This window comes from Fistularia commersonii, chromosome 15 (assembly GCF_037954325.1).
Source record: "Fistularia commersonii isolate RoL2024-O1a breed Wild chromosome 15, RoL_Fcom_v1.0, whole genome shotgun sequence".
Classification (NCBI taxonomy): domain Eukaryota; kingdom Metazoa; phylum Chordata; class Actinopteri; order Syngnathiformes; family Fistulariidae; genus Fistularia; species Fistularia commersonii.
In genome coordinates, this window is record NC_141298.1 from 16,353,335 (window position 1) to 16,366,397 (window position 13,063).

The 13,063-nt window shown below is 45.2% G+C and overlaps 3 protein-coding genes across 4 annotated transcripts in view; 2 read left to right on the top strand and 1 right to left on the bottom strand.

The window, feature by feature from the left end:
• The window catches only part of cltca (clathrin, heavy chain a (Hc)), a 32,033-nt gene extending 28,815 nt beyond the window's left edge, over positions 1-3,218 (top strand). For both annotated transcript variants that reach the window (XM_086160571.1, XM_086160572.1), the window contains 2 exons: positions 1,701-1,776; positions 1,924-3,218. In XM_086160571.1, coding sequence (XP_086016697.1) covers positions 1,701-1,776; positions 1,924-2,057 — 210 coding nt within the window. In that variant the 3' untranslated portion in view covers positions 2,058-3,218. The remainder of the gene's footprint in view (positions 1-1,700; positions 1,777-1,923) is intronic.
• Positions 2,219-6,046, bottom strand: ptrh2 (peptidyl-tRNA hydrolase 2). The gene is made up of 2 exons (XM_086160573.1): positions 5,952-6,046; positions 2,219-5,262 (listed from the first exon to the last, which is right to left on the bottom strand). The coding sequence occupies exon 2, from the start codon at positions 5,250-5,252 to the stop codon at positions 4,737-4,739; it is 516 nt and encodes a 171-aa protein (XP_086016699.1). The 5' UTR covers positions 5,253-5,262; positions 5,952-6,046; the 3' UTR covers positions 2,219-4,736.
• Positions 6,047-8,781: 2,735 nt separating this feature from the next.
• The window catches only part of LOC147226673 (vacuole membrane protein 1-like), a 54,377-nt gene continuing 50,095 nt past the window's right edge, over positions 8,782-13,063 (top strand). Inside the window, exons 1-3 of the mRNA XM_086160403.1 lie at positions 8,782-9,181; positions 10,791-10,882; positions 10,986-11,124. Of these exons, the coding sequence (XP_086016529.1) occupies positions 10,810-10,882; positions 10,986-11,124 (212 nt within the window). The 5' untranslated portion in view covers positions 8,782-9,181; positions 10,791-10,809. The remainder of the gene's footprint in view (positions 9,182-10,790; positions 10,883-10,985; positions 11,125-13,063) is intronic.

Below are 13,063 nucleotides of genomic sequence, written 5' to 3' on the forward strand. Positions count from 1 at the left end.
AATTGAATTTTTTTGGGGGGGGCGGGGGGCACCATCGTAAACAAAAGGAATCGAAAGTCTGAAGACATAACGGCATACCGTTTTTGTATACTAATCATCGTAGTGTTTCTAACTGAATTCGTTTTGAGAATAATATATTCTGTGCGGCATATCACCAGTCAGTAAACACCAATGAATCAAATTGACTTCAGGACAGTGTGAATGGACCATTAGCCTCTGGTTCTTCCCATGTAAAACATTAAAAGTGCATTTTGCTCGCAGATCATGCCATGCTGTATGTTTCCTATCACAGGTCGCGGCGTTCTGATGTATCAGCTTGTATCTGGCAGAAAAGCATGTTTGAAAATATGGACTGCTGATACATGGTAGAGGGATCTTGGTTGCCATGCAGGCAGAACCAAGGGCCTGTACTACGATGCAAATACCCAAAGTGCAGTAAAAAGCGATCAGTGGTGTAACAATACTGTTTCTTTCTCAAAAGAGGAACAGTGCTGGCACTGGATGCCGAAAACCAAATGTGGCTGTCAACAGAGCTGCATGTCCTAGTCGTGAAAAGTAAACCTTGTCGTGACCAGATTAGAGCAATTAGAATTTATAACGCAGATTATGAGCAGCTGCCAAAGAAAGGAATCTCTAATTGTTATAACGTAAGGGATGTAATGTCTCGTCAATTTGTCTCCTTTTTCTTGCTGGAAACTTTATGTTAAGTAAGAAGAAATTTGCGACTTTAATAGAATATTAATGTTCAGTTAGAAACCCTAGAGTCACCCAGTCCAACGTTTCAATGCGGTGATCAGCCCACGTAGCAGGTTCGGATCAAACCGGCAAACATTCCTTATGGTGGGTTGCCCGTCAAGAAAAGCCGAAGGGTTTGTCTGTTCCTGAAACTATCCGCGCACCAAAGGCCACAGGATGTTTACAGGAATAGTGCCGTCGCTTTCCAAATTGGCCGGCATTCAGTGCTGTTGGACACTGCGATCTCTTAATTTGAACTGATTGTTTGGACGTGCAGGGAAAGAATCCATGAGTGACGCTCAGGGTTAAAGTTGGCATGACTGCGCAAAGAGTCAAATCGTGCTTCGTAATACAGACCCCTGCCCTTCCTCCGTCCTCCTCCCACCGACGCGCATCTCAGTGCTGCAGCCTGTTCACCGCTGGCCCGGCTGTCTGCTACAAAGAGCATGGCACCGATGCTTCCGCTTGTTGAGACTCATCACGAGCGACTGGTTTTCCTAGAAGGCATGAAGACTTTGAGTTTGTTGCATCTGACCCCCGTGCTTGACGTTTTGTATTTTGCAGTCGACATTCGGCTAGTTTTCTAAAAATTCTCCAAGCCTTTTTAAAAAAACAAAAAAAAAAAAAAAAGGTGTACGTGAAGAGCAGTCACTGCTGTTGACTGACAATTTCTAAATCCCAAGAATAAAAGACTTAATGTACTAGCAGCAGCCCTTCCACGCAAAGATATCGCACCAAACTAGATGTCCAACTAGATCACGTTGAGTGATAGCATTTTCCTTAAAGGTAAAAACTCTAGTCTCAGTGGTACATCATTATGGTTTGCTCACACAAGTGGCCCTGTTAGGAAGAAGCTTAAAACCGTGAGGCAGAAACACGGTAGCTATTTTAGCATCATAAGGGTGCTGCTGCGTGAACGTATTAGATGCCGTCACTTGAACGAGATCTCTGTCTGAACCATGCAGGTTGACAAACTTGAAACCTCAGAGTCTCTAAGGAAAGAGGAGGAGCAGGCAACGGAGACGCAACCCATCGTCTACGGTAACATCGCATCCACCCTCCTTACGTCTTAGACGGCTCGTTTCTCGTCCGTCTGCATTTAAAAACGTTGTGTTCAACACAGCCCTTTTTAAAGTCGGAGATTTTTCAAAGGTTTCCGTGTGTTTGAAACTGTCTTATGTCCTGCAGGCACACCCCAGCTGATGCTCACAGCAGGTCCCAGCGTCCCCGTGGCCCCACAGCAAGCCTACGGCTACGGCTATCAGGCACCTGCAGGATACGGCCAGCCAGCAGCGCAGCCAGGCTTTGGCTACGGCATGTAAAGACCCCAAAATCTTCTCTCCACACGCAGGGTGGAGCCTCTATCCATCCATTACCCTCAGTCCTTCACCAGACCTTTAGTGTCTCTCTGCCCTCTACAGGGAGCCTGGGAGAATACAGAGACCCCTCCCTTCCTCCCTCCCTCTTTATTTTTTTTTTCCAATTTTTTTTTTTTTTTTTTTTTTTTTACTTTTTCCCTTTTTAAACTGTCATGAAGGACTGTTTTGTTTTCAAAGAAAAAATATTGAATTACAAATTAATTTTCTCACATTCCGTATTTACTAGATGAATTTCTTTTTGTCTGTTTCATTTGAATGGGAAGCAGGTTTATGTACAATGGGGAGGGGGGGGGGCTTCTTTGTGGGAAGAGCAAGTCCTCTTCTCGGGCTTATTAAAAAAGAAAGGTCTGTTGTGAAGCTTCTGATTTGCACTCTGTAGTGAGAAGAAAATTGATGTAGATCCTCTTCCTCTTGATGTGTGTGAGCAGCTTCTTCTGTCTGGCTGTAAAATGCATTTAATTATTGTATATTCAGACACACAAACCGCTTGTGTTCGTCAATATTTGAACATGAGATTGTCACTTCCATGACCGCGATCCTGAAACACTATGACGTACCAGTCGCGTCCCCACAAATATAGACTTCAGGGCTGATTCTTGAAGGCGACCCCCAGAGTATTTTATATACAACTACCGGGAAAGGTAGATTCTTTCCAGCTAAAGTCTATGCAGGAAATTGAATGAATTAGCCGGCGCTTTTAGTTCTACTATAACGTGGGACCATTACACCTCAGGAGGAACTGCAGACCTGTTTTTCAGCTAACACGCCCCATTGATGTGCCGCGGTTTGTTTCTCCTGGATATTTAAAGTCGCTGTTAATGAGTTTGCAGGAGAGATTTTCCTGTCGAGGGTCACCTTTAACCGTTTTCAGTTAACTCACTCCTCCACTAAAGAAACCTCACTGGGCTTGTGGTAATTTGGAGTTTGTAGCGAAGGCTTGCGTGTATACTGGAACTCAATCATACTATTCCTAGCTAAAATGACCTATATCAAAATTGTGCACTGAAGATACTTGATTGTGCATAATCTGAATCATAATGAATGAAACAGCGGTTTTGTTTTTGACTTAAAAAAAATAAAAAATAAAAGCTTCTGGTTTGTCAATGCCAGTCTGAGCGTCTCTTGTTTGTAGTTAGTGTGGGAGTGAAACCGGTGAAATGTTCAATGTAAAGACACAACTCATTGTCACAAGTTAAAGTACAAGATGTGATGAAATATTTAAAAAAAAAGTGCCATTTCTGTTTCCAAACGTTTTTTGTGTTCGTTTCAGCCGTCAACAGAAAACCCAATTGTAGTTTGTCAAGTCTCAAACATCGGCGGTGCCGAGAGACTCCAGGTCTGCATCTGTTTGTCACATTTGTTCAGGCTGTTCTTGCAGCTGGATTCCATTGGAAGGTGTTCCTTTGTGCTCGGGCGTCTTCTCAGACTGAGAATTACCCCGCAATGAGCTTTCATAAGCCAGCCATAAATGGTCTTACATAATTGAGCAATAACGCATACAGCTGGGCCGGATTTGTCGTTCTCACAGCGAACGAGTGAAAATCAGTTCATGCGCTCATGTGACTGCTCAGAAGAAATGACCCATCATTTCCTGTTGTGATTCTGCAGATTATGCAGGTTGTAATTTGATTACACATCAAAGTACATGTCAGTCAAGATTTCAGTGTCAAGGGCATAATGGTTAGCACTTATTCCTCACCGTAGGTGGATCCGTTTTTATTCAGACGGGGCCTTTCTGGGTTCCCCAGTCCAAAATATGCGTATCATAGAAAAACCCTAAATTGCCCTGATGTGTGAATGGTTGTGTCTCTATATGACCTATGAATAACATCAGTTGTGTGTCTATGTGGCCTGTAAGCAACCCAGGGTGAACCTCTCCTGTCATCTAATGGCAGGTAATACGATGACAGTGGAGAATGAATGAGAGGATGTCCGAATCAGTGACACCATCTGCTGGCAAAAGTCAGCAACTGCTACATAGTATTGTTTGTCAATTCTAGATGTTTGCCATTTAAATGTGTAAACGGATAAATGTTTTTGCAAATCAATGAATTCTGAATCAAGCATCGCCAAGTTTTATTGAACTTAGTCCAGCTTAGAGTGAGTGTTTAGATCACATGTTCTGCAGCTGTGGTGTGTGAACAATAATCAGTGACAGACCGGGTTGTTTTTATCAGTTGAATGTATTTGTTCAGTCTGACTTCCACCAACTGCCACTTTCTTGTGCCGCGGCCGTAGTTCTACAACAAGAGTAATACACAAGTTCTCATGGACACGTTTGCAAAGCTTGATCGGCACCAAAAGAAACAATAGCCAGACATACAAGAGTTAGACTTGTATAAAAATATAAACTTAGCTGTTCATCTGAGTTTACTCTGAAAATACTTTGAGAGTGGGGGCTTTTCACAGCAGCCATTGCACAACTGCTCAGACTTGACCGTTCTGTTTGCGTCTCAGGCATCCAGGGTCCGAGCAGTAACCGGAGATCTGCGCCGCCGACATGAAACGCGACTAAAAGGAAATGTTATTACACCTGTTTGTCCCACAATAACATTGACAATGGCTGCTATGAAAAGAACCTTTCCAATGTGTGCGCAAACATTCCAGATTCAAGCTGGGACTTCAGTAAAGTTTCAAGGCCCCCGTGACTCTGTCTATGAGATCGGCGGGGCCCGGGCCGACACCCAGCACCGTGCGTGACCCGGGGGCGATCTGTGTCCTCCCTGCATCCTGGATGAGACTGACCGGTAGCCCCACCTCTTTGGCTTGACCCAGAAGCTCAATGAGAGCGTCCTCGTCCGGGGCCTTCACCACCACCTTCGGCTGACCGCAGTACTCCCACTGCTTGAGCAGCTCTGGGTTTCTACGCTGCACCTGTTTGTATGCTGACACTGCAGCGTGGGAACACTGGGCGGCCACCTTCCCCTTGCCCATCTTCAAGTCACTCCGGACTACAAGGATCATCTTGAATTCTCCGCCTTCTCCCATCACGCTCGCTTCGCCGGAGCTGTTTCCCACGGGTGTCATCACGGGTTTAGAAGTCGGGCTCAAGCGAGCGCGGAGGTGCCAACCAAGCAGGAGCCCGCAGCCCAGCCCAGCAACGACGCCCACGCCCAGCGGGCCGTAAAGCACATCCATAGTGTCAGACCTGGGAAAAAGGTGATTCACTTATTTGATCAAACCATGTTAAGAAAACTAAAATCAGTTAAAAAGTAACCCAACCTCGCATCCCTGCATTTGTGATGTCAGAAAGCCAAGAGGTCACATCATGATCGAATATATGGGAGTGTTGATAGACGTCTATCGGTGTGAGGTCACCAGCTGATCTAAAGTAGTTTAACGTCTGCGAAACTTCGACATGAAATAGTGTTTTCTTGAGTCACCATGACTTGATTTCTGGTAAGGAACTGTTGTTTTCTTTCCCCTGTCTTGAGAAACCACCCTCTCCAGGCCCGTTGTTGACAAGGGGAAGAAGATAAATCTGGACAGCTGGTTTCAGGGCAAAGGTTACGGCATTATTAGGAATGCGATTAGAGTATTTGTTCAAATAGAAACTGTTTCCGACCCACCGAGCCTGGAATAACAGCTATTTTAACTTCAACGAGTAGCAAATCTAAACGGGCATCTGCTCTGCGCGGTTGCTAACCTGACTGGTTGACAGCATGCTAACGTTAGCATCATAGCAACAACCTGAACTACACTCAAGAGTCCATAGACGACGACATCACAGAGTCAAACTAATAGTGAAAATAAAGTTCCAAACTTTGTAGCGTTTATATATATTTTCGTTTTAAAATACACTCGATATTGGTTGCTTTCTGTGGTTTGCATTGATACCTGAAGTTTCCCTCGGCGTGCCGGCAGTTTTTTCCGCCACTTCCGTGTTGTTCTTCTTCGGTGTTTTTTTTTCCTGTAGCAGAGACACACGGATTGCTCACTACCGCCCCCTAGTGGTCGCCCTCAACACTTTTAACGCTCTCCTATCATAATAAATCTGCAGATTTCGTCCTTATCATTTAAGGATTCTCAAGCTCATTCTTCCCTTTCTTTCCCCACTGGATGTAAATGTGTTGTATATTTTCTATACTTGTGTTTAGTTTCCTTGCCAAACGATGCCCGTTTTTTAATTTATTTTATCTGTTTGCCTTTTTGATTGTTCTTCAATATTGAAGATGAAAATTCCATCTTCCTCTACTGACTGATTCATTGGATTCAACAATGCATTCTGATGAGTTTTATTTTCTATTTTCACTTTTTTTTATCTTGTGCCAACCTTGTCAGTTTATCTAACAAATTTTCTTGTGCAGCCAAAAGTACAAATAAAAACCTGCCCCACGGATTTCGAAGGTCTGGGCCTGGGCGTGCGCGTGCATTGGCGTCTTGGCTGATTGCTTCAATCTAAGGACGTCTCTGTTATGACTCGCGTAAGTAACATGAAATATGTGTCCCACTGCAGGCCAAAAACCATCTTCCCGCTTTCTCCATATGTCATTGTCAGACTTCTGCACCCGCAGCCAATAATTCCGAGCGACATGACCCTTTACATCTAAATAATCATGTTTTTAAGCAATAGCACCCCCTGCTGTGGTTTCCTCGGCTCACAGAGCGGTCCACCTGCTCCGGCACTTTCAGGTCTGGAATTTCCAGTATGGTGACATTTTTCATGAAGTTTTAATCTTTCATCAAGGTTTGAACGGATGAATTTTAAGTTACGTTACAAAAAACACATTACAAGCTGTCATGTTCTCCAGGCACATCCATGTTTCCCTCCATCTGACTGGTTGCAGCTTCTTAGAAGATGTTTAAACATAGCATGTCGCTGGGAGGATGCTGGGTTGAAGGCAGCTGCCATGCTTCTCTAAACTGACATATTTTTATGCATAACACTGCAAAAGCCTTGTGGCACAAACGATAACACTTGCAACATGATACCAAATGGTTTGCAAAAGTGTAATATCTGATATCACTTAGTTTCAAGGAGACATGAGATGTGCAATAACACATGAACCACCGTCATTCAACTGCTCTGCAAATCATTTTCCGTGTCAAAACCTGACGGGATGTAACTGATCTGACAAGGACGCGGCCGGAGACGGCGTTCGACACAGATATCGTCCACATTTTGCCCCATGAGGCGCGATGTTTATTTTAATACCGAACCCCTAAAGTGATTTTTGTGATGCCACAAAACAAAAATAGAAGCTTTGACCTCTTTAACCATTCCCTCACTGCACCTTTTGTAGCAAACAGCTTATAACACATAATCAAAACGTGTGTTCCTGACTGGGGGAAGTTCAGCCTGTGGTAGTGGACTGTGGTGAACAATAAGCAGAAACTAGTAAAATCCTTTCATAATGTTACTGTTTCATTTCCTCAAACCCTCGCTGCTTTGTTTTCCCCCACAAATACAAAGAGCAGCAGCAGCAGCATGTCATCGTCTTCAAGGAACCCGACTCCTTGTTCTCAGACAGACGTCACATTTCTCTTGGAGATGAAAATCGAGTAGATGCTGAATTCCGACACCGGAGCTGAAACCAACAAAGAGTCATGGAACACAGATGTTCCGACGTTTGAACATTTTTAAGTCGTTGGATTTTGCTCACGCGGCGATAATGCATTGAACATGTCAGCTGTCAAAAGCTGGCGTTTTCTGATCCAACCGCATTTTAACATTTAAACAAGGTTTGTTTTCATCTGCAGGGTTTTTGTGGGAAAACAGATATAAACTTATTGTGTCATTCCTCTTTTTCTTTGTACTACCACTTGCGTTTGCTTCCACAACACACACAAAAAAAAAAAACACCTGTCAAAAAAAAAACGGTGGGTCAAACAGAGTCGACAAACATGCTTCCAATAACCTTTAACCGAAATAACACGTCGGCTCCACCGTTCAGACAAGGTTTGTCCTGGGAAATGACCGTTCACACCGCAAAGCAGTAAGATAATTGATTATTCATGATATGTCACGAAGGTCAGTGTTAAAATAGCCCGAAGTCGCATCACTCAGCATATAAAATGATTTTAACGAATGGTGGGTGGAGGGAAAAAAAAAAAAGCACATTCACCGGAAAGGATTTGAATACACTGCTCCAAAAAATACAGGGAACACATAAAATAACACATCCTAGATCTGAATGGATGAAATATCCTTATTAAATACTTTGTTCTTTACATAGTTGAATGTGCTGACAACAAAATCACACAAAAATGATCAATGGAAATGAAATGTATGAACCCATGGAGGTCTGGATTTGGAGTCACACTCCAAATGAAAGTGGAAAAATACACAACAGGCAGATCCAACATTGATGTCATGTTCTTAAAACAAGTCAAAATGAATCAGCGTTGCTTCCAGTGTTGCACTTTGATTTCACAGAAGTCTGAGTTACATTGTGATGTTTAAGTGTTCCCTTTATTTTTTGGAGCAGTACATATTATAGGAGTTTTAAGTATTTTACGAGGGTGAAGCTGAGGGTCTAGAGTCCCGGGGAAAACATGAACAAAACTGAAAACACTTCAGGTTATGGTTGCAAATACTCCCGTATCTGTTGTGGGACTCCTCCTTTCTGTCTGGTGTTGTAAATGATGCAGAAAGTCTGAAAGTCAAACATGGCTGATACTAAGTCAAGGTCATCGGTCCTGTGAAAGACATGTGAAGTCCGCCTTTTTGAAAATGTATTTATTTCCACCAACCCCCCGTTCCCCCGCGGGACGTTGCCGAGCCGTCCCTGCCCAGATGCCACTCGCTCGGTCTCCGGCGAGGACCGAGAAGCTTTAGAAGTGTGCTCCAGGAAAGCGATCCGCTTATTTATAGACCTTTAATTAGACTGGCTCTCTGGAGGTGCAACCGGGCGAGCCATCTCCCTCTTTCTGCCTCTCTCCTGCCAGCCCGCTCCCCCCCAACGCCGCCCCTCGGCAACCTATCCGTCCGCCGCAGGGCCCCTCCATCATCTCAACCATGCGCCCAAGTTACGGTGTCGTCCACGGACGGTGTACTCGTGCCTGACGTTGCCACGGCGGCTCGACTTGATTGCCGAGCTTAAATTGGACCGAGCATCAACCGAGCGGTGAGTTGCCGAGATCTCCCTTAAAATTACCGCCCCGCGTCGATGTATCTGTATATTTTAAATGTCGTTTTTCCCGGACGTGTACGTTCGCTTTGGCTTGTTCCATTTCTGGTGGCGATGCTTCGTGTTCTCAGCTCTGAATTCCTTGTTGTGCTTAGCTCGGAGGAGTTGCTCAATAGGTCCGTGTTGTTTTGGAAGACCAGAAGCTGTTGCGCAATCTGCTGCCGGAGCTGCGAGCTACTGCGATTCTCACCGGTCTGCTGTTATGGAACAGCTTTCCAGGCGCAGATAGCGAGCGGTCTAGTGAAATTAGATTTGTTGCCGAATCAAAGCGTTAATCAGCGGCGGCCATAAATAGGCTTGTTCTGATAAAACGCTTCATTAGTTCTGATTAGAAGTGAGTTTTTAATTTTTTTTTGTCATTTTTAGATCACATGGAAGTCACTCTTTAATGAAATACAGACGAGCTGCCAAAATTGCGTTTGCTGAATGCGTTCATTTGTTTACAGTTCTTGTTCCTCAAGAGATATCGTCATTTCCCCTTGAAACTCTATTTAGTCTTCAGTCACAGAGGACTACTGTTGTTCCCAAAACGGTCCGATTCGGAAAATTCAGATCTGGGCTGAAAGCGTGCTCTCAGAGCATTTCCATCAAAGGGAACGCAAATGTTAAGTCAAACCATAAACGCTAATCACTGTGTTCTGTACCAAAACCTGGATTTCAGGATACCTGGCATGGAGGCAGTGATGTCGATCTGTCCTGTTGGACACCGGTTCATGGTGGGATGTGAAAACAAGAGACACTAGAGGCTCAACGTTCAACATCTATCTCTTTGTTTGCACTTCACGTGGAAAAGAAAGCCGGGGAGTGGTTCGCTGAATGTCTAATTGATAAGATTTTTTTTTTATTGCTCGGTGTGACAAGTCAGAGTATAAACAACCCTGATTGTTTGAGTTGGACGAAACGTTTGAAAGACGGACTTAAACCTTGGATCATATCGAGTACATTTCTGTCTCTGTGGCCCCGACAGTCTGTGGAGTGTGAATGCACTGAAACGGGAGCCGGAGGCCCAGAGACCCAGGGCGCAGGATAGAGGGATTAAGCCCTGAGAGTGTGTGTGAGTGTGCGCAAGAGACACTGACAATTCCACCAGATGGCGAGTCGCATACCTCCGTGTCAGAGTCCCCGTCTCACTGCCCGCTGACAGATTCCTCAGAGATCCGAGGCGCCGCGGCAAGCTGCTCGGCACACATGCTTACAAGCAGGTGTGTGTGTGTGTGTGTGCGTGCATGCGTGTGGTTCTCCTCCGACCGCATTGTTAAATTATCCGTTCTTCCGTCCTCTTTCCCTGCCTCTCGATCGGCGGGGGATCTCGTAAATGAGAGCACACAATGAAACTAAACAAGACCTGCATCTGCTTCCACAGTCAGCAAGGATGCTAATTAAAGGCCTGATTGGGTTACCAGTAATCTGCAGGATGCGGCGGGACGGACCGCCGGCTGGTCATCTGGTGTGTGGAAGCGCACGCAGAGGTGCTCGCGTGTGAAGGGTGTTCGGGGGAAAGCGTTGCGTTGTTGCGACACCGCTGATGGCCTGCATCCATTCTCAGCAGGCCTTGAGCGAAGAAGATGGCGCAGCGTGACGCAGAGAAGTCTCACGGGTGTCCCGCTGTGAAAGAGCGGCCGAACGAAGAGCGGACAGGTAAAAATGTGGTTTTTTTGCCTTTCGAAAAAAAAAAAAAAAAAAAGGCGCGATCGGCTTTTGTGTTTGACGTTTCTGCTTGAAATCCCAACGCCGCGAACAGACACGGCGTCGACCCCGGATGAGAGGAGGCAGACGGACGCGGACGAGCGGGAATCTCTGCTCTTGTGGAAGAAGCCTCTGCTCACGCTCAACTACTTCTCAATGGAGCTGCTCATCAACTTTAAAGGGTGGATATGGAGGTGAGGTCAGGGTGCAGATACCACGCCCACCCCCACCAATATCGAAATAACATGAAAAACTACTGAACCGAAGAACAAATCCTGTAACATAAAGCTGTGAAGTCACAGTTTGCAAACCATCTTCCTGAAAAAAGAAGCAGAGGCGGAAGGCGATCCTAAGAGGCCCTGCAGGGTAATGCACATACGGGGGGAAGAGGGGGGGGGCAAAATACCCGAACCCTCAAAAACCCAATGTGCTGTTTCTGTTTTGTTTACCTTTTTTAAAGTGCCTGAACAAAATATGTAGCGTTGTCAACAGTTTTATTAGGATTGCGACATCCACTACTACCATCTAGTTATTAAAAAACCCAGAGCATTTCCTTGACCAGGTCTTTATTTCTGGAAATGTTGCTGTTGAGTTTTTCCACATGGAAATTTTTGGCGCTTTTCACACCACAAGAAAAATTCCGTTCAGTCCCATTGAACAGGAGAAAAGGCAAAACATCTCCTCGGCCAACTTCTCCAAAATCCAACAAAACCCACACTGGATGGATTCAAAGAAGTAAAGGCAAGATGCAAGAGAGGTTTTTCTTTTTTTTTTTATATATTCCGGGATGAACTGTAAGGGAAAATGGTCGCCAAATATTTCAAGTTATGCCATGGAGAAGAACTGAGAACTCAAGATCTAATGTTGGAAAACCGACGACACGCGTCGTCTCCTTACATATTTATGAAGGATGAGCTCCAGCTCGTGAAAACACCCTGAAACCTTTCATGTATTTCCCAATTTCGCTTTTGACTCTTTGTGTATCACAATAGCCTTAAATGCTCTGTCAGTTGATTAAAAGGAAAAAACACGTGTTTTTGCAAAATGTGACTTAGCGGCTGGAATGCAGTGAGGCGATTATACGACTTGGGCACTTTTTAACATGATTTGACAGAAGCTGAAATGTAAAGCGGCTTCTCCGTGTGTGTCACGGCGCTACGTGACCCCGCGGGCCCGACGGACGACGCGTTGTTTTGCAGCCTGATTATTGATAAAATCGCAAACATTGCTTGCAATTCTCAGGCGGAGAGAGTGAGCATTTCGTACTTGTGAAAATAGCCTCCCTACGCTCCCTCCCTGACACACACAGGAGGTGACCTTGTTTGTTTCGCCGCTATCAATCCAGAAGGCCTTTTCCATGAAAGTTTAGTCTCCGGTCCGGGAGCTAATGAGACCAATAAGTCTGTCCAAAAGACACACATGAACATTTGCTTTTCCTCTCTCTCTCATTACCCTCCATCACTTCCTGGTGGGCCTGCCAGCTTCCCTGCACCTCACCGATGCTGTTTCCCCTCAGCTCCACGGTGAAAGCGGCCCGCACGGTGGCTCCAAACTCAACCCACGCCTCCCCCGCGGCGCTGCCGTTTTGTTTACATCGGAGGGCCCCCGGAACTGTGCGCTCAAGGAGGCCTCTTCCGGACTACAACAGGAAGTGGTTAGCCGCAAACACCGCGAGCGGCGTCCTGACTGGCTGATTGCTGTGCCCTCAAGCGCGCGGTTCTGCGCATGCCTTGTTTCGTTCTCCTCTCGGTCATCCCTGTCGCTACGCACTTTGGTAAAGACAGTGTGAACGCATAAACTTGCTTATTTTGGAGAATGGGAGGAGATTATTTTAAAATAAATCACAACTCTTCTCGCCTCAGGGTCGGTCTGTTTAAAGGTAGCGTCATTTTTAACGACACGTGTTTATTTTCGTCTCAGTTCTACTAAGATGTGTACTTTCCTGACCGTGAACGCATCATACTAGCTGTTGAAGCCACCACGAAAGAAACTTTTTTTTCCCCCTAATCTCACGATTTAAACACCCAGATTATCACGTAATCTACCGTCACGGCCTGCTTTGAGGCTCGTCTGTGAATCACTTTGAAACCCAGTACAAAAGGTGCTGCACTAATAAAGTTTGAACAGCAAATG

Bases quoted from the DNA above. Each gene is read 5' to 3' on its own strand.
- ptrh2 (XM_086160573.1), bottom strand. From the start codon at position 5,252: ATGGATGTGCTTTACGGCCCGCTGGGCGTGGGCGTCGTTGCTGGGCTG.